At 36.5% G+C, this 21,515-nt stretch overlaps 1 protein-coding gene across 19 annotated transcripts in view; it reads right to left on the bottom strand.

Annotated features, from left to right (window-relative positions):
* The window catches only part of EPB41L2 (erythrocyte membrane protein band 4.1 like 2), a 105,873-nt gene that overhangs the window by 14,417 nt on the left and 69,941 nt on the right, over positions 1–21,515 (bottom strand). For 8 of the 19 annotated variants that reach the window (XM_033056748.2, XM_033056755.2, XM_033056752.2 and 5 more), the window contains exons 7-16: positions 18,415–18,490; positions 16,723–16,941; positions 15,416–15,503; positions 14,029–14,181; positions 12,896–12,993; positions 8,303–8,475; positions 6,691–6,872; positions 4,521–5,168; positions 2,561–2,593; positions 2,284–2,346 (exon numbers count right to left, since the gene is read on the bottom strand). In XM_033056748.2, the coding sequence (XP_032912639.1) occupies positions 2,284–2,346; positions 2,561–2,593; positions 4,521–5,168; positions 6,691–6,872; positions 8,303–8,475; positions 12,896–12,993; positions 14,029–14,181; positions 15,416–15,503; positions 16,723–16,941; positions 18,415–18,490 (1,733 nt within the window). The remainder of the gene's footprint in view (positions 1–2,283; positions 2,347–2,560; positions 2,594–4,520; positions 5,169–6,690; positions 6,873–8,302; positions 8,476–12,895; positions 12,994–14,028; positions 14,182–15,415; positions 15,504–16,722; positions 16,942–18,414; positions 18,491–21,515) is intronic. The other 11 variants (XM_033056760.2, XM_033056762.2, XM_033056763.2 and 8 more) reach the window with 4 other exon arrangements.

The following is a 21,515-nucleotide window of genomic DNA, read 5'->3' as shown; positions in this document are numbered from 1 at the left end:
CAAGCTCCATGAAAAATACCTGCATCTGTGAACACAATACTATAAGGCCAAATATACAAGCAACTAACATCTGCTTAGCTTCAGAGGGACAACGCATTGTGCCTCTCATGCAAGCTTAAACTTATTGGAAGAATCAGATTTAAAGACTTAAAACCTGTTACCTGCCAATTCTATTTTTAAGAGCCTGACAGCAGACAGACAAGTAGGAATAGTTTTTGTGCATGCCAGTACCAAAAAAATGATCTAAATTGCACCTCCATAGACCAATGCCAAAGGGGACACCACAGCGTGAATACCAAATTAGATTTTGTCATGACCATTGAGGCCAAACTGCAGCACCTTGGATCAAATAAATACAAGGTATTCTTTCACTTTTTACCAGCCACAGGGCAGAGGTAAGGTTCAGGAGCTATGTCAAAATGTAAATGCTCTACTAACCAGACAAAAATATATATGTTTAGCTTTCTTGGGAATTCATTGTCTTGTAAATACAATGGCTGGGATTTGGTGGGAAAAGATTTCTCCCTGCTTTCACTATTTATATTCCTTTTAGCATTCCAAGTCTCAAGAAAATCCCGTATTACTTATGCTCACTCTAACACAATAATATTTTTTCAGCAGTATCCTATAGTATTCAAGTTTAAGCCTCGGATCCATTGTAAAGAACTAAAAGACTGAACGTTGAAATGAATTATTATCAATGCAGACTTAATTATTAAGGAAGTTTTGTCAAAATAATATAATCAGAAATAATTATGTAGGTAAAGAGTATTTAATTTTTACAAGGATTTAAAATACTTTTCAGCAGAATGTTCTGAAATCTACCATTTAATTTAGGTTAGGATTCTTATTGTTGGTGATTGCCACGCAAAGATACTTCACATTAAGTAATGAAAAACCCACATCCCAAACTCATTAGTTTCTAATTTCTTTTCACTTGTATGTTCAACCCCAGTAATGGTTTAGTGCTGCACATCTATTTCCTAACCTTGTGGATAAGTCTGCATGCATTTTGAACGTTTGAACCCCCTTCTGGCAACTCAGTAGGTTTGTATTGTCACAGGACCACTTTTCATCCTGGACTAACAAATGAGACATTAAATATGTCCCCCTAAAGTTTGTATTTCCTGAGTGAAGTAAAATCTTATGCCAAAGGCATTCTGTTATACAACTGAAGCCCATAACAATCCCGTCATTATTTTAAGACCTGTCTTGGCTTGACACAAGGCACATTTCTTGGACTTGATCAAAGCACAGTTATGCAATGCACACTTTCAGTGCTTCAGTAAGTTATATCCAAGCAAAGTTTCAATAGTGATCAAAAGCTGCAAAAAGCCATAAAACATTAGTTGGGTTACTGCGATTCATACATCTCCTTATTACTGAACAAAACCAATGATTTTTTTAAAAAACACGTTTTTGTGACAAAGGGAATTTTTCATAGCCCCATCTGGATGAATAAAATAAGGACAGTGTAGGATTTTTTAAAAACATCTTCAGTTATTAGGTTAAGTTATTAACCACAAGTTAATTAAGTGATAATAATTAAATGATACTGAAAATAACTACAGTGTCTGATAAAATACTTGAGATTAGCAATCTATATGAAAATTCTTAAAATAAAAATTGCTACTTCAGTGACAATGCACTACACATCTTTGTAATGAAAAATGAAAACCAACCTTCAGGAAGTAAAATTTACTTCCATTTGAAAAGGAAAAAATAAAACAAATATTTCAGAAGATAATCAAACATTCCCTTTGAATATCTGATCCTTGCATAATTTCTTAGTGTTCCTAAAACCAGTCAGAATTAGAATTACTTGTCTATACTTCTAGTGCTTGCCCCTTTCTTACTCTATTTATTCAGCTAATGTATCTGAGGAAGGTTGATTAAACTGGCAAAAGCTGGAAACTATACTCAACGGAAAATGCAAACATTGAGGTGCAATGTACAAAAATCCATTTAGAACTATGAATCGCATCCATGCATCTGGTCTATCTAAATAGGGCTATTATTCCCAGTTGCCACCTTGAAAACATTTAGTAAAAATATACAAATTTACATTCAGTGTTCAAGCTGAGGGTTGGTTGTGGGTATTTTGCATTTGTTTGTTTTTCGTTTAAACTCAGAAACTAGAGTGGTAACATGCAGCATTTCCAAGCCGGTTTTCCCCATGCACTTCATGCAGTGTGTCCATAACAGCCTGCAGGTGACCTCCCATCCCATGCAGCCTGGCAGCCCGTGAGAATGGAGAGTACTTTTTGTGTAATACATACAAACCTCCAACATTAAATTGCTATGTCTGACATAAATATTTTCCCCGTCTACTCTCAAGGAACTGATCTGTGAAATTGAGCCACATAAACAAAATAAAACAAACAACATAAAATGGACCAGTAAGTAAATTAACAAGGACCCTTACAATCAGACAGTAAAATAAATGAAATTAAATGGTGAGGTGAAAAGGCACTATTCAGACAAAACCCACAGAAAATTTAGGATGCTAACAAGGCAGGCAGCCACAGCCAGGTTCAATTGTAAAAGAACAACCAAGCACCTTCTGCTGTGCTTCCTCCTCTTCATGTTCCACCTGTGTGAGCGCACGACAAATTATCAAGAAAAAGAAGTGTTAACATTGGCTAACAGACTAATACAGAGGCTTCATCTCTTTGTAAATGCTGCAAAGCGTGCTGGATTTTACAGACCTTTACTTTTTCGGCCCCAGATGTCGAAATTAAGCGACTTGGGTCTTCTTGCACCTACATTGTTGTAGAATGGCTGAAGTAATTTTTGGCATAAGTGGCATGAAAAATGGAAGTTTCACACTGTGTCCCTTTCTTGTTGAACTTTTTATTGTTTCCCAGGTGAAAATTTAAGAATGAGTAACAAAGAAAAATGATATGCATAATTTCTATGGTAAGCGACTTAAATTCTGCAACAAAATGATGGGAAAATGGAATCTAATCCAGGAGTTCTTTTGGGAAAAGAGTTTTGGGTTCAAGTCAAACACTTAAATACTGTATTTACAAACTGTCTTAAATTCTAGGAACGTTGTTGTCTTGAATGAACTATCTGCACACACACACACCCTTTTTAAGTGAATACATTTATTCTTAAACTGCAGTTCATTCTGTTGGTAATTTTCTGTAGCTAATCTTCATATCTCATCTCCAAGTGTTCTGAATGCCTTAAGGAACAGCATTCTTTAAAAAGTGAACCACTTCCTGGTTGTCTTTCCATAAGTGCATATATCAACTGGTAATCTTAGGAAAAGATGCATTTACAAGCCAATACTCTGCAAGTCCATAAATTTGAAGACGGATTTACTGCTCATACTGTTGCATTTTGGATTCTGTGTGAAAGATGTAATACATAGAATATTTTTATTAATTTCTGACTTATCTGGGGTACTATTTGCTGTAACTATGCTACAGATTATTGATGGAATTAGGCTACAGAAAAATTGAGAAAATCTTAAAGTCATGCTTTTCATTATTTTATACTTAGACTGGTATTATAATGACATTGTAACATACTTAGCATGTCTTTAATATGTACACTGGTTCAGCAAACTTTGTTAAATATAACATTAAACAGATAGTCCTCCATTTTGATTTTATAATAATTGGTTTAATGTTTTATTTGAGGATTAAAATAGAAGACCTTTTTCTGGTGGTATTGCTGTGACATGTGCAGCAGACATAAGGAAAGGAGGCAGTTTATCAGCCACTCCAGATGATCAGAGCAACTGGTGTGACTGAGGCTTCTGTACATTTTAGCAGTGTATTCCAAAGAATGCTCAGACTTCAGTGACACGGTCTGACATAAACTGCAATCCCAGCTAATGAATGAAATCAGTCTCAACGGCTGATAGAGATTAATCTAAGCATGTAAAAAATGGAAAAGTGCCTTGGACAGACTCAGCTTTGCACACACCCTTGTATAGTTGAAATATCTGAAATCTTGGATAAGAAAACACTGATTTTAAAGTATTCACAATATTCTGAATTCAGTTTTTAAGAATTTCATTTTTCAGATCTAAACAGAAATTCAGAGATGTGCATTCCAGTCAATGCATGCAGGAGACAGGAGTTTTAAAACCAACTGGCAGTGCAACTAGAACTTTCAAATAGTATCAAATAACATATCTATTGTTACACAGAGCACTTTCTTTATTCAGATTTATGTGCTCGTTAACATTTTGAACTACAGTGCAAGTCCACCTGCAGCTCAGTATCTGTGGCTTTCAGTGACGTAATACATGCTGTAGGATATTAGGCAAAAAAATCATGAGCTATCTACTGACTAAAAATCCCACAACAGCAATTTTTCACAAATGAGTAATGCTAAAAAGATACAGATATACCCACGTGCATTTGTATATTTATATATGTATTTACAGGCAGGTACACAGACACACCTCTAAACTAGGAAGTGTGCAAAACTGAGCAAGCCTCGTGAGAACCAGAATAAATGCAATATGCAAGTGTCAACATTTAAGCAGCAAAATTACACACCTCCTCTTCCTCTGCTTTGTCATTCAGGTCATTGCCATTAGAGCTACTAAAGGAAGTCACCTTTGGCTCCAGGTAGCAGAGGGACAGAGCGAGAGGAAGGGAAAATGTGAGTGAAAAAGGAATAGACTGGAAGGCAGACAGAAGCAGGACAAAGACAAGGAGAAAAGAGGGGATGAAGGAAGGAGAGGTAATAGGAATATAGTGCTGAAGGCCAGGAGGGAGGAAAGAAATGCAAACATCAGGAAGGCTAGGAAAAGTAATATAGCCATCCTCATCAAGCAGCGAACGGAAACTAAAAGAAAGGCATCTGAAGAAGCTGAATGAGACGCACAACTCAGTGCTTTTGTAGTCATTTGTATGGATTCTTCCCTCAACAGCAGGGGAGCCTCGACTAGCTAGGGGTCTCACAGATTCAAAGGTATTAATAGGTGAAGTTGTTCTGGTTTTATTATGATCTGATGTTTGTTCCATGGAATTGCACTCTGAAATGTCTGGAATGGTAAGGGAGGGCTCTTCAAAGGGATCTTCCTCTGAAATATCTGAGAGCATGTCAATCTCAGGGACGGGAGACAAGTTTGTGAGATGGGATGACACAGAATGGATGGGCAGTGATGACGGGTGTATGTGAGTGAGCTGAAGAAAAAAATTCTGTGCACAGTGGAAAATGAAATCACAAGAAAAATGCAAGTTTGAAGGCACATGAAGAGGGGAAAAAAGAGAAATTATTAGTTAGTGAAAACTTATACACAGAAGAATGGATAGCTTTACTAATGCAATAGAAATAAAAATCTCAGTGTGTTTTACAAGCAGCCAACTTGTTTACTTCTGTGGATTATGAAAGGAACCCATTACAAATGTTTTGTTCTCAGGCTGTAAAGAACTGTGCACTTTTGAACTGCAGTAGTCACTTTAAACAGATGGAAGCAGACAGACATTCAAAGCTTTGGCAGAAAGGTCAGAGGACAGTGCAGTACACGAAAGACAAGCTGGCACTTCTTGGGTTTATAACTGTTTTCTCTAAGACTTAAAGAAAACCAGAAAGGAAAAGAAGTATCTGCACTAGGGGAGAGAAAAAAAGCTGTTCACAGAATAAGCATATGTAGCAAAACTGTACTGAACAGCTTCCTGGAACAACTTCCTGAAATACTGCCTTCCATTCCACCACTGTTTTGCTTAAAATTATTGAAAGATACGCCACTTTGAAAACAAGGGAGAATCACCATTTTACCAAGCCCAAAGGCAAAACATAGCAATTTATTTTACCATTTTTCTCCCATAAAGAAACAATGTGTGCCTTTTTTCTCATTTTTTTCAAAACTATTTCAACTTGCCAGCAAATTAAAAAATTGCAGCTGTGGTATTTGTTCTCTTCCTACACTTGAATGCAGTGGGAACATATGAACTGCACAGAGAAACTCAGCAGTCTCACGAAGAATAAAATGGGTAGCTAATTTGCAAAAAATGTTTCAGGACAAAATTACTATTTAAATATTAAACTTAGTTCTGGAGAATTGCTGAAATAGAAATTATCTCCAAGCCAAAAAGAGCAGCAGGTTTTACCTGCAACTTTGAGAGGAAATTTTTACATCAAATAATACAAAATATAAATTTAATTTTTTTAACTATTCCCCCAGTAGCTCAAACAAACAAGACAAGCAAACATTTGCAACAGGAACAGATGACAGTACTTAACTTTTTACAGAAATCTATACCTTAGTTAACATACAAGTTTTTAAAGGATTAAATAATTCTGCAGATAAAATTGTTACATATGGTAATTGAACTCAATCATAATACACCCAACTTTGTATAGTGCACACAACCATGGTATATTAACATTTTTACTCAAGTCTAAAAAAATTAAGGAAGTGAATAAAACACTATTTACCCATTGAAACTTTTTTTTCAAGAACTCATGCAAACTTATTGAGCATTTAAATTAGATTTATAGCAACAAAAGAAACTAGGACAGTGCCATTTAGAAGTTTGTATTCTCTTTTGCTTACATACACTTACATTAAGTTAAACACACAGAAAGCACTTGACAATTTGCCTTTAATATTTTAATATAGTGTTCTGTATGACACTCAGAACTGATAGACACTAAATAACCACACATGGACACACACATCCCATGAATAAATAATTTTGGTGTGAAAGTCAGACATACCTTTCCATCCTGAGTCAATTCTAATTGTGGAGTTTTGAGTGGACTTTCATCTTCTTCTCTGCCACCTTCTTTTAACTTGTCCTGACCGGTAGCTTCAAGATCAATGATTTTATCCCCAGCAGCCCGCCCTCCAGCAGCAGAGAAGTCTCTTAGAAGACTTTGGTCAGAAACACCCATGGGAGCTATTGGAGAACAAAATAATTTTGGTTAATTTGGAAAAGCTGAAACATTATTTCAGGCATGGTGTCAGAAAGTCTTGAATAGAGAGGAACAATAATGTCTTCTGATGTGGCTGTTACACTTTTGCTAATATAGCCTGGGATACAGTTTGCATTCTTTGCTCTAAGGGCACTCTCATGTTGACTTGTGTTCAACCTGTTCCACAGAAGATCCTTTTGTGCAAAGCTGCATTCAGAACAATCTCATCATGCTCAAAATTTTGACCCTGATGCTTCTGTAAGAATGAAAGATAGGGCCTGAATACATATGCCTACATGCCTAAATTCTGGAGATGATGCACAAGGGATGCCAGAGAGGCTTGATTATAAAACCATTGAGACCTGTGAAGAATTCAAGTTGTTTCTAGCCAGAAGAAGAAGAGGAACAAAACCAGACTCAGTAACACTGATGTCGTGATGGGTTTTTTGGTTGCCACAAGAAGTCATCCCATGGTATACTTGTACAAGCACTTTTGCCTCTTATTTTCACTTCAGTTCTCAGAAGGTAAGACTTGGTATGTTTCCCAAGAAAGTGTCATAGTTTATTCATTTTTCATATTACAGAGAATGAATATTTGCAGAAGTAAATCTCTTCTAAGTAAAAAAAAAATTTAAGAAAATAAGATAAAGTTGACAGTTCAATTGTAGCTAAACTCACATCACTGTCGTGGTTCACTTTTATTCCAGTGGATGCTGTTTGTGCATGCCCGAATCTGAGTCAAGCTTCATGTTATATTGCTGAAGTGTTTTTCAATTATATATTATTACAGAAATGATTTTGAGTAATACATGTGCTTCTACATCTCTCACACAAACTGCTGCTATACCTGACTTTGGAAAGAATGCCTGTTTCCAATAAAGGAAACCAGAAGGTATTTCTGCTCAAAAAGACCAAATACAAGTAATGACAAAAAAACCCTTTAGCTATTCAAAGTCAATGTAAAATATTTTAACTAAACACTGAAGTACTGAATAAATATACTAGAATAGCAATATACTGAACAAAATGAAGGAAAACTCTAAGGAACAACTCGCTCAGCCTTTTCTCTTTAGAGACCCTCAGGCCAACCCAGAAGATGCCAAAGACCAAACAATTTTATTAAGAGCCTAGTGTGTGCCTATGCCTTAAAAAAGGTATGAGTAGTGTACACAGATGCTACATACCCAATATAGAGAACTCCATATATTCACAGCAGTGCCATACCATTTAGGCAGTGATTTAACTTAATGTTTAGGTCACCTAACACTAACAAGTACCTGAAGTAACGTTAGAAATTGAAATTGTCAAATGACCTTCTGGCCATCTGTAATGTTAACACTTTTGAATATTGGTCAGGTCAGAGTGACAACATATAATGTAATCACCACACTGAAAAAAAAGTGGAATTTCACACCTCCATCAAGGCTTCTGGAAACACGTTTGCTGGAAGTGCGTTCGAAGTACGGAGCTGGTCTGTCTATGAGGTTGCTGGCCTGTCGTGTCTGTGCCTGTGTACGGCCACTGTAGCGGAACTTGGAGCCCAAGGTCAGGAACTTTGCTTTTGGAGGCTGTTCTGGTGATACAAGTCTAAAAGGGAAATATGAGCAAAGTCATTATAAAAGGCTTTAATTTAAGTATTCAATGAGGTAATGTAAAACTTTATTGTACTTCAACCACAGTCCACAGTGCATAATTTGTGCTCTCCAAGAAAGGATCTACTGTAAGCTCTTCAAAGACCTTTAAAACAATGCATGTTATTTATTGTTTGCAGTTGGAGTCCAAGTGATGCTGATAACCATCACATTTTTCCACAGTATGACTAAGCATCAGGGACTCCTATCTTTTGGTGCTATCTTGGTTAAATTTTAATTTTTTGTAGAAAGCTGAAGCCATTATAGGTCACATAGAATACCTCTCAGATCTCTCCTTAGAATGTTACTTAATAGTAAAAGCTATACATTCCACTTCCACTGCCTTTCCTATATTCTGAGGTACCAATAGAGCAGCTGCTCTTCCTCAAGGTTAGGGAATGGTATCTCAAAGCTGTTTAGAAGGGAGTATCAAGTGGAGAGTTGTTACCCAACAGCAACAAGTTTAACAGTTTATATTCAGACTCTAATTTCTTTACAATGTCATGTATAAAATTATATAGGTTGATGTTTGTTGGATATAAGGAGTAGGGGGAAGAAGCATATTGTGAAAAGGATGAAAAAGAGAGTTACATGTACTGTTAATGCTGGGTATGTGTGTTTGTACCCTAAGTGTTGGGAGTCCTTGTCAGAAAGTCCAGAATTGGCTACCCAGGATGTGGCACCTAGTGCCATGGTTTAGTTGATAAGGTCATAGGTTGGACCTGATGATCTCCGTCTTTTTCAACCTAGTTGATTCTGTGATTTTGTACTGCCATCATGTGAGTCCGAAGACAGGTTCTCTCTACATCCCTAAATTTCCTTCGTACAAGGACTTCGAGTTCATACTCATCTAACCCCTACTGCTTGCACTTTGTTGCAACATTGAGGGTCCACTGTCATCCTTGCTGATAAGGCAGTCATCACTGCAAAAACTCTTTCCAGTCCTTCTCTGGAGAGGCGTTTAAAGTTGTTTCCTGGATCACTGTAATGCGGCAAATACATGCTCAACCCATCATGGCATACTCTCTCTCTCTGTATAAAACTATCCGATTATTCCAGATAAAGTTTCTTGATTTGAGAATTTGCAAAGAATGAGCAACTCACTAAACATCAACTTCTTTCAAGCAGAACCAGCAGTTCACATGCCATTTGTACTGAGGATGGCACAGATGGGCAAGCAGGAGTTCAAACTGTGCTGACTTTGTTCTCCTCTTCTGAAGCATTTGCACAGAAATATCTGTGTCAGTGGAATCTGATCCTACATATGTTAAGACAGTATCCAGAACTGGGTTCTGAAGACTGTAACAGTCATTCTAAATATGCTTCAGCAAAACTGAAGAATTTTCAGATACCTAGCAAACAGAACAGTGAACTAGTGTGGTGAGCTGACCCTGGCTGGATATCAGGGCTCCACCAAAGACACTCCCCTTTCTCAGCTGGACAAAATAGAGACATAGATGTAACAAGTAGTTTATGGGTGAGAAAAGGACAGGGAGACATCATTCACCAATTACCTTAATGAACAAAATAGACTAGACTTGGGAACAAATTAATTTAATTTCTTATCAATCAAATTAGAGTAGGAAATGAGAAATAAACCTAAATCTTAAAAACATTTTCCCCCTTTTTCCCTAAGATGGGATGTTTACTGGGGTACTAGCCAGCAGCATACAATTCCCCATGCCTAAAATGCACACGCATGCACCTGAATGTTAATCTCTTCCAATATTTATAAAGAAAACAATTCAAGACAAACTAATCCACCCTTCTGTACTAAGGCTACTTATGAACTTCAGGTTTCACTTTCATTGCTTCTATAAAACAGTCTTTCTCCCCATTATTTCCAAGAGGGAGTGCATTATGTACTAAGAGGAGGAAGGCTAAAAGGGTTTTTCCAAGGTTCTTTCAGTTCTTGATTTTCCAGTCTTGGCAAGGCTGCAGCATTAACTGCCATTTTTATCTTCCACCCTGCTGAGATAAACTTCTAATCTTTTAATGTGGAAAAAACAAGAGAACTAATTACTTCCTGATTAAGGCCATTTGAATGGCTTTTTGTACTAAAGGTTTAATTACGTAAAGTAACTGAAAACTATGGTTTTATCACTTTAAGATATTCTGAAGAGATGCTGAAAAAGATAATGAAAATATGAAATAAAACATCATAAAGTGGAAATATAAGCATGCTTCTGCAGACACTGGTTAAGATCCAGAGTTGCCAACTAAGCTTACCTCAAAATTTTTATGTAGATATATGGTTTGACTGTATTTTAAAAGTAGATTGCTGCTCTTTGAAAACGCTACTGGAATCCTCTAAGCTTGAGCTGATAACAAGTGAATACAATTGAAATTGGTAGCCATTTTCAATACAGTTCATGACAATTTTTATAAATAACTTCATATACATATAGGTGAATTTCCTATACATTATAAGAAATGGATCTTAATGCGATTATTTGAGACAAACCAAAACATTACATTAGAGAACACAAGGAATCTTACCATGTTATATAGAGCATGCTAAGAGATTTGGAAGCTAAAAATATGCATTTAAACTGTATACAATTTACAGCAGCACCATACACAAGCTTTACACATGCTCTGAACGAGCTGCAGTCTCTTGGAGTGTAGCAATTGCTCTCTGCTTTTTATCTTTGAAGGAAAATAGAGCTGGCTTTATTTTACTGTTTTTAAATCAGGATGAGTGGTTCTGAGGATTTTCTCTCTGACGACATCAGTGGAGTATATGGATTTACAAAACGTTCAAGTATTTGTTACATAATTCCTGTTATAATGTCCTTCCTGGTTAGGAAAAGCCACTTCTGATTGGAATAAAATCCAATTATTTTTATTATGTCAGAATTTGTGTAGTAAGATTATTTCATACCTATTAATGCTCCCAAAAGCTTTCAGACTTGCAAATGGTAGTTGTCAGTTTAGGATTTTTGACTTCCATAAGATTTGCTTTTTCCTTATTCAGGTCTATGTTATTACCATAATACTAGGAAATACATCTTACCAACAGAGCAAATCACTTCATGAGTTATTTAAAGAGTATTAATAAACTTTTCACTGTAGACAGAACTGCATGCATGCTATTTGTGGTAAAAGAATCACCAACCAAAGCAGACTTCAAATTTTTGAAAAAGAATAGAATGCTGGACTGTTTAATAAATGAACTCTATCAACACAAAAAAAAATCTCTGATCAGGATTTTAAAAAGAAGTGCTTTGAAATTAAGCATTTGGAGACTGATTTACGCTGAGATTTGGCAATCTCAGCATAAGTTCTACCTTTGCATTCAAGAACATGCTACAGTCAATGAAAATCTGAATACTGAAAACCATCCAATGAGACAGTTCCAGTCTGCTTAGGCTTTCTGGTCCCCAAGTTCTCTGAAGTTCTGTCTAGCAAGTATATTCAGCAACAGGACTTCATCTACTTTAAAACACAACTGGTTTTTTTTTAAGTAAACAGGCTACTGAATGAGAAAGCTTACCATTTACACTCCCTAGGTACTGTGCTTTGAAGAAAAAACTCAGACTCAATGCCTATCCAATTCATAGGAGAATCAACCTAAATCTGTGACTCCTAGGTTGCAGAGGGCACATACACACTCTCATGGAATGTGTGTTGCTACAAAAATCAAACTATATCAAAATCTTTTTCAGTGGAGGAAGTAGACAGAGGAACAACACTGTGGCTCTTGTTAAGGTGCTCATTTACAAATAGATCATAGTTTCAATGACCAATTCAGAATTCTGTGTTCCTCAGTTGCTGGAGAAAAAAAATACTGAGGATGCTATGGATTATTACATAAACAAATAGTCTGTTTAAAATGATTCTCTGTTCTTTGAAGAATGACTGTGAGCTCATCCTAGTTCATAAATAAGGAAAAACTCAGTTAGAAGCATTTACACTCAGCAGAATGTTCACATTAATTGAATGAAGATTACAGTCAAGCCTTAAGAGCTTCTTGTGATGATGTACAAGGGCTTTCTAGATGGTCATTCTGAAAAGTCAGTCTGAGGAAATCTTACCACAAACCACAGAATGTGTCAGGTGGAAAGGGACCACAGTGGTCCAGCCTCCCTGTTCAAACATTCCAGAGCACGTGGCACAGGATGGAGGTCAGACAATTCTTGTATACCTCCAGTGTTCCATCCTCTTACTACTCTGAAAGTTTTGATAAAGTAGTTAATTGTACTTGAGATTTTAGGAATTGGTAATTTGGGGTCAATTATTGTCAGGGTATCTTCTGTCTAAGAAGTGATACTCCAAGGGTCAAAAAAGGGTGATACTTTCCTCCTATCCTTTAAAAGAAAGACATGAGCAGGTAATACCTTGCAAAGTGGGGGAAGGAGAGAATTATCATTTACCTGAAGAAAGTATGGTGCTCCACACAAACCTTCCATAACCTTTTAGCAGCCCGATGGTTTGGCAGTTTGAACCCAATAGTGCTCTCAAACTGTTCCAGCTGGAAAGAATCCACAAATAAATTAACCCATTTCTTAAGCTGGCTATTAATTAATAGGTAGAGTTCAGATAGTTCTATTACTGTATCAAACTGTAATACTCCTGGCATAAGACTTCATACAATTTTTTCAAAAATTTTAAAAAATATCAGAATTTTCAGCCTTTTAAAAGAATTATACTTGGTGGACTATGTCATGATGGAAAAATTGCATGAAGCAATTGTACTGCTTTGCACTTTGTTTGGATTTAATAAGGGTCTGAAATCCATCACTATATAATACTTTCTTAGCAAAAATACTTCATCTATGCACAGCATCAGTAAATGAAAGAACAATACATTTACATTAGAAAATGTACATATTTACAATGCTCATTTTGCAAAATTCATGTTTAGATGTCTCTTTTATTTTATTTATTCACACAGTAAAAGCCACCTTAAACAGTTTACACTATAATCTAAAAAAGCATTACAGTATTTGACATTTTTGGGGTTTTGCTAAATTTCCTGTTACAAAGGGTTCAAAATGTAAACACGCACACACCCCCTTCAGTAACTCACAAACTTGTAGCAGTAACTGAAGAGAAAGCTGAATCCACTACTTCCACAGAAGCTAACAAAGTTATAATATTCCTCAGGACAACTCAAGCCTTTGGTTACAGCCACAAATTCAATGTGCTGACACTTAGTGAACAATTATACTCGAAGAGGAAGAGCAGCTGGCTGTCCCCTGGGACTGCAAGTTTGCACAATTAGAATATGGTCAATGCAACTAGCTTTTTGCATTTAAAAAAAACCCCAAAAAACAGACAGTTTCTATTAAAAGCAAAAAAAGAAAATAGGTTTTCTTCTTGGTTTGCCTTTACTAATCAAGACGAGTGTTTCCCACAATCATTAGAATCTGAAGAGAAAAAAGTTCATAAGTATTGCTTGAATATATCATAAACTTAGGAGGACAACTGTGGACAAAATGAGGATGTTTTCTTATTGCTGGACAGAAACAATCTCACAAAGGAAAGACTGAAAGGTGCTACTTACTTCTGCTGGCCTGACTTTGATGTAGAAATTACTTCGCTTGTAGGAAATCTTCAGAATTTTTGGCCAAGCGAAGCGGTTGATCCGAAGTCTGTCTTTGTAAATCAGCAGACCATTAGCACATACACCCAGCATGATATCCACACCTTCAGAATCCTACCAGGCATGAGACAATTTCATAAAAATCACTTCAGTAACATTCCAAACAAGTAATTATTGCTGACATACCTTGACAGAATATTGTGACTGGGACATGTCTCATATTCAAACCTGACTCTTACAATGAGATTCTTGAATCAGTAATAGCCAAATATATTCATTTTATAGGAAACACTTTGGACTCTAAGTAATGGCTTTGGCATTCATATGCCATAGTTCTGGGAAATTCTTGAATATTCTGGTAATAGGGTCTAAGTTAACAACTTAAAAGCATGAAAGGTACAGCCAGTGTGTGTGCTAGCAATAATTTCAACAAATATTAAAAGAAGAAAAATGAAAACCAGGCCTGTCCCACTTAAAGCAGTCAGTGAAAGTCTGAATAAGCTGGTGATCAAGGTGATCTTTTACAGTCACGTACTATTCCAGCAAAGATAGAGGAGGTAATGGATAGGTTTCTCTCTCACTGACAGCATTTGATGCAAGTTTTACAGGCTACAAACCTAATCACTTACTGATACACTACACAATACAGCAGAATCTCATGTCCTCCCCAACAGCAGATCAGTTACATCAAATGCCAACACTATCATTACGGAATTGCTTCACTGGTAGAACTAACAAAACAAAATTTAACAATGTTTCTCCAGTACTCAAACGGCTTGGCTTTCTTTTTTAAATACAAGACTGATATGCTTAAAATACCTCAAATTTCCTAATGATTTGAGATTCTGGATTAATGGGAGGGAGTGGGAGGAGGTTATTAGTTTGTCTTTTGGGGTTTTAACTGAAAAAAAAAAATCCCACTTGAAATGAACATTTTATTTCACTAACTCTGGGAAGTAGAAAAAGCACTAAAATCCTCCCCCAGGACCTCCGCCATATTTTTAACTCTCATGGTACTATGAAAACAATTACATGTTCCTTTAGGCTTTACTTTATTGACCCCCCCCATCTCCTTGGCATAGATAATATGACATTTTAAATGTATTTATCTGCTCTTATAAGTGAAATATTATTTCCATGCTGCACATGTCTGTCCACTAAACAAACTTATATATAAATTCTACTGATGTTAGAGCTATAAATTGAGTCATTATTTTAACAAAGAGATAAATGCTTACAGCCAAAATTAAGCTATGACTTTAAAAATATAATCTATATATACAATATTTTCTTTCATACTTAGCACATCTAACCTAAAACAAAACCAAATAAACCCAATCTCCAATACCTTGGCATGATGTAAATCCACTCCATACATGGAGAGTCTCTTAGCATTTTCTAGGAACTGGGAATCCGCCTGTGCTGGAGTCAAGCCCCTAAAACCATTGAATAAGCCTTGAGTTTATTAGCAATAAACCGAGAGTCAAAACTGAGTGGAATCCTGGAATTCAGACTGATACAAAACCGCAGTTTATAATGTACCAATAGCACTTCTGCTCTACAGGAGAAGTGTTCTTTCAGAGCATATTATTTTACTTGAGTACAGATTTCCACCTTCACTCTTTCAAGCTATTTCAATCTAATTAATATAAAAATACTTTTTTCCATAAGTCCGTTACCAAGACCTTAGTGCCACTACTATTTTCAAACTCAGCTTTCTAAACACACCAAAGTAAGAGCTTTTAGTTACATAACAAACAATTTTTGAAGTGACAATAAGTTTACCTCAGCAGTTTTACATGTACAGTAATTTCACGAATACAAGCCGCACCAATTTGACTAAGATTTTGCTCCTAAACCGGAAATGCGGCTAATACTCAGGAGCGGCTAATATGTGAATAATTTTCTGACATTTACAACCTCAGAAGTGCCAGTCAGAGTGCCGAGCCGAGCAGCTGCAAAGCCGGCATTTCGCGATTGTTACAAGTTGTTACTCTGTTGCACCGCGGGTGGAGTCTGGCACCCTGCAGGCAGCACAGGGGGCGGGGAGGGAGGAGGGAGAGCTCTCTCCTTCCCTCCTCTGCCGCAGCCCGGGGGAGAGATGAGGGGGCCCCGCGCCACCATTGCCGCGGCTCGGGCAGGCGGCGGGGGACCTGCACCACCATTGCCACGGCTCGGGCAGGCGGCGGGGGGCTCCGTCCCTGCCCGCCGCCGCAGGAGCGAGGGGGTCTCCGTCCCTGCCTGTCACCATGGGGCAGCGCCGGGCCGTGGTGACCAAGCCCAGTGGCAGCGGCGGCTGGCCCCCAGCGGCCCCGCAGACTGGCAGCGCCGGGCTGGGCCACCTGGCCCTGTCGGCAGCCCCGAGCGGGCCAAGCCTGCACAGCCCAAGCCGAGCCAGTAAACACCCCGCCATGCCGCGGTTCTGTTACTGTTTGGCAACTTTGTTGCACGTGGGTCCTTGCTACGAATGACAGAGCGGCTTATACTCGGGTGCGGTTTATTTATGGACAAAAAACAAAATATTTGCCAACACCCAGAGATGCGGCTTATACTCAGTGCGGCTTGTATTCGTGAATTTACTGTACTCTTAGGAGAACTGACATAAATGTGACAAAGCACGGATGACTTCTTTTAATCCCACTGTATCTGACATACCTGTGTGTCTTGTGTAGCTCAGCCACTTTCTCTTCCATTTCTTGTGTCTGATTGGGTGCAAACTGGAATTCACTGATATAATCACTGCGGTGCTCTTCTGGGTCATGATCACCCAGCTCAGCCTGCAGGGTATATGAACCAAGGAGGGCGTGAGTCACAAAAGAACACGGCAGGCGACCAGATGCAATATCCTGACGAAGCTGTAGGCACAAGAAATACCTGCAAGACAAACGAGAAAAAAACAACCAAAGAGAAAGAAAAGAAGAACGAAGAAAGGGTTACCTATGGCAGATGATGAGAAATACGGTAGAATTCATCAAGACGAATGTAATCGGGCAAGCACGCTTTAAAGTAAGCAAGGGCATTAATAATGACCTTATATTATTTAAGCCTTATTACCACACAGTAAATTTCACTTGATTTTTAAGAGTCAATATTACTTACATAAAAAATGTGAAAAGCAGGAAAAATTCTGTTTTCAAATATAAATGACTAAAAAGCTGGTTTTAAACAAAAGTTGACTTAGGAACTCATTCAGTTCACATTGTAGCCTGTAGGTATCTATGGTTTAAAAAATTAAGCTATGCATTTCTTTGACATTTCCCTTTGGTTTTGTAACTTAAAATTTTTTTATCCTTTGCAGTTCACAAGCTAATCAGGTCATGTAACATACAAAAGAAATGCAGTTTAGTACTGAAACCATAATTACCTTTCTTTAACCATGCATGTATTAGAATTCAATCTTTCAGGTACTATATACAGCCTTCTACCAAATGTAACAAGTTAAACATCAGCAGCTATCCTACCTTAGCAGATTTTTTCTTTTAAATGGAAGTGAAAATAAAAGTCTTACTAGTGAAACTTAGATTGAAAATATAACCCAAAAATGGTTATGAGTTGAACATACAATTGAAAAACCAATCAAATAATGGAAAACTTTCAAAGAAAACACACATGACTTCTTGCAAATACACTCTGTACTAAATAACTTCTGTGATGCTACAAATCACTATCTGCAGCAATATATTAGCTGCACACTTGCACAGTTATCCTATTTTGTGCAGAAGACTGATCCAATGTAACATATATCCTGCCTCATCAGAGCCAGCTAACTCCAAACCAAAGTATTTAGGTTTCCTGGAACATGTGAGAAAAATGAATCAGTTCCCTGCACTCTATCCCCAGTCATCAGCCTTGCAATGCTGTTTTTAGGTGCTTAGTATCCACTGCATTCCAAGTATTTTCTATCTGAGAAGTTTGGAAGATAGTTATTTTCAGATTTTATTATGTTTTATGGTTTTATTTAAAGCATATGTATAAACCCATATTTTTATCCATCTCGTCTAGATAATTACTGAAGTATCTTGGATCCCTTGAGCTTTGCTCAAGACCCCTGTGCCCTCATTTGTTTCATAACAAAGCATCAGCCTGACAATAAACCACCAGCTTCTTTTACATACTATCACTCACACCTTCATGCTGCCTAAATCCCCACTTTTATCATTAAATTCTTCATGTTCAGGTTTCTTCTAGAAGTTTTCATTTTACCTTTTCAACCTTGTTCCAAAAAGCAGTTGATGTATTTGAGAATATCTACAGTGTACAGTACCCAGAAACTGAAGATGAAATTCTATGTGGCTTGCAAATTAGACTAACAGTAATTTAAAGTTTAAAATTAGGACCTGTGCATACCTAGTGATGTCTTCAGTCAACTGTGATGGATCGGGAGGATAAAACTTCACATTAAAGGTGAATATCCAAGGTAAACCTAAACACCGGAAATATCTGATTGTTAATCTCAAATAAATCCAAGTAAGCAAAGAAAAAACTTTACTGAAAAATGTTGGAAAGGAGAATAAATCTTAATCACTGAAATCTGGAAGGAAGTTTTTTTCTGTTTTTTATTGTACATTGTTACGAAGCACAGATTATTTTCACTAGCAGGTAGAGAACCTACAGATATAATAAAAGATTAGCATGTTAAGAAATATTTTAAAATAAAATTCTGCAGTAAGTTACACAAGTATCAGAAGACATTTTTAATTTGAAAACGATCATGATATATTAACGCTTTTAAGATATTGTGTGTTTAAAGGCATTTGCATTGAATTTGTGTTTATTTCCAACTCCTTCAAGGCTAACAGTCTCCTTCTGTCTAAACTTAATTTGAGAGACTGTACAGTAAGTATGAACATGAGATACCAAAATGAGCTCTGTGTTGTTGTATATAACAGAAAGATAATAAATTATCCATTGAGAATGCATGGAAGACAAACTAGTAGTCATTCCTACTTAAAATATTTTTCTGATAAACACCCCGTTAAACAACTACAATAGCAGTGTTAAAATTGTTAATAACAGATGCTTTTTTTAAGCAAAAGCATGCTTAAAACCAGATTACTAATTTGAAAAAGCATAAAATGTTGCCTTTAGTCATAGCTGTGTTTTTAAACGAATTTTTAAGATTTGAAAGCTAAGTCACATATCAATAATTAAAATACATTTTCAGAATGTTAGAATTTTGGACAGCAAATTATTTTAGAAATCTGTGTTACACAGATAAATTGTGCTTTGAAAAATGTGTCTTTCTACAGCAACAAAAAAAGACTGAAATGCCACTTCCAACACAATGCTAGAAAAAAGTGCTGATGTTATTTATTTCTTAAAAAAAACCCCAAACTGTTCTGAAATTCCATATTTGCTAAAAGAGGTATGTCAGAATTTCTAATGTCTTCCAACATTTAAAAAATTATTTTGCTTTTTCAGACATGGCTATTCACTGAAGCACTTCAATTTTTGTTGAAGTATGAACTTCATTCTAGAGCTGGCAGCTAAGCCACAGTTTCTTTTTGAGAGTTCAGGGGTTTAGTGTATCTTAACATTTCCAGTTAAGTTTTTGTACAATTTTGTATAAAATAAGACAGGACCCTTGAATGAGGCCTCATTTATCACTGCATCATCTACTGCAATGCAGTGCAAAACAAAATTAAGACAAAAATACCGTGGAAAAAACAAGTCTAACAGTAATGAATACATACAGCATAACAAAACAGTCAAAGATGGAATAAATTAACCTACTTCCATCATCTCCAGGGAACCAGCATAATTTAATGAAAAGATGCTGATGTTGGGTAAACCAAGGTGATGACAATGAGCAATAGGGCCAAAATATCTACACAAAAAGCATTCAAGGAGAGCTGCCACATTAACAGAGCTGTGGCAAAATGGATGAAGGACGTGTCCTTCCACACCAGTACTAGATCAGTCTTCAAGTTTTTCCTGGTCTAAAATTGCAGTTAAACTAGTCATATATGAATTCTTGTTCAACTGTTGCTCTTTCTCATCAGCATTTCTACAGATAACTTTCAGAAAGCAGTCAGGAGATTTAGGTGTGATTTGAAGAAAAAAAAAACTTGAAAAAGCTGTATTCTCCATAAAAAATGCATAAATCCTCTGAGTATGCAGTCTTTGTGAAAAATTAATGTCTCTACTCACACTGCTTAAATGGCTAATTTATTGAAAAATATTCAAGTTGATTTCATAATAAATATTTTCTGGACAGCTGGTGACCATGTATTTTACCTGATTACTGAAAGCATATTTATCCCCTAAAATATAGACTAGCAAGTTTACTACAATGGGGACAGTCTACTTTTCACTAAAGCATACTTTTTATAGCTGCACAAACGAGGCATATAACCATAGTTGTCCTCACATAATAATGCACATTATTGCTATTTATAGAGTTCGTAGCCAAGACAAAAGAAAATAACCCCAAAGCTGATTTAAAAATGTATTTAGCATTCTGTTTCTGATAAGGCTCTCTGTTTTGATGTTCAGTAGTACGGGCTACAGAAATGTCAAAAATTTTTCTAGCCAGCTTGTTACATCAAAAATGCTTCTGTGGCAACTTTAGGCACATTGTTAAAGAAAAAGAATGCAATATAACCAATCAGCTAGCAGCATACAACTAACATGATTCATCCCATTTAAACTGGGAAAAATCAGGGTAATTTTTCCAGTAAAGGCTTTTTCCCATGATCTCTTGTACGTCAGTTTTTGCAAGAAAACCCTTGTGATTACCCTCTAGTGTAATCAGCTAAGATCAAAATTAGCGATAACTCTTACAGATACATAGCTAAATATATATAAAATAGATGCATATAAAATAAAGTGAACCTGCATAAAGAAGCTGCATATTTTGATGCCTGAGCATACCCATATATTTGTTAGCATTAAAATCAGACAGCCAGAGTTGTGCACCTAAAATGCAAGCTTTCCTGATTAATTAAAACTTCTTTTAGTACCCCAGCCTATTCTATCCTCAGAACATCTGAACTCTCTCCATTTCTTACAAGATAAAGAACACAGAATATGTGACGTGAAAGTATTTTTTGCAGTAAAAATACTAATCATGCTGCAGGCTAGAAAAATATTTAATTGACATAATATTACCTTTGATTTAAACAGATAAATTCTCAAATTGAGTTTTGTATAAGGGTGCCACAACACACCCTTGGTGTAGTCTGAGATTTGACTATTTCAAGGTCAGTTGCTATGGCCTATACCATCACAATATTCTAGCTGTGATTCTCAGTTTTTCAAAAGCCTGAATCCACTTGAGATGTACCAATTTTCAAAAATATAGTGACAGAAATGTAATTACCTACCTGTCCCTGAAAGAAGTAATTAGAGGTTTTAACACATGCCAGTGGATAGCCAAGTACATGAGTTAAAAAAAGTCAAGAATTCATTTTCCTGAAGAGATCAGGCTGGCTGAAAGCAAACAAGAT

Source organism: Catharus ustulatus, chromosome 3 (assembly GCF_009819885.2).
Source record: "Catharus ustulatus isolate bCatUst1 chromosome 3, bCatUst1.pri.v2, whole genome shotgun sequence".
Classification (NCBI taxonomy): Eukaryota; Metazoa; Chordata; class Aves; order Passeriformes; family Turdidae; genus Catharus; species Catharus ustulatus.
The sequence above is the reverse complement of the archived record's forward strand: the minus strand, read 5'-3'. Positions and strand labels throughout refer to the sequence as shown.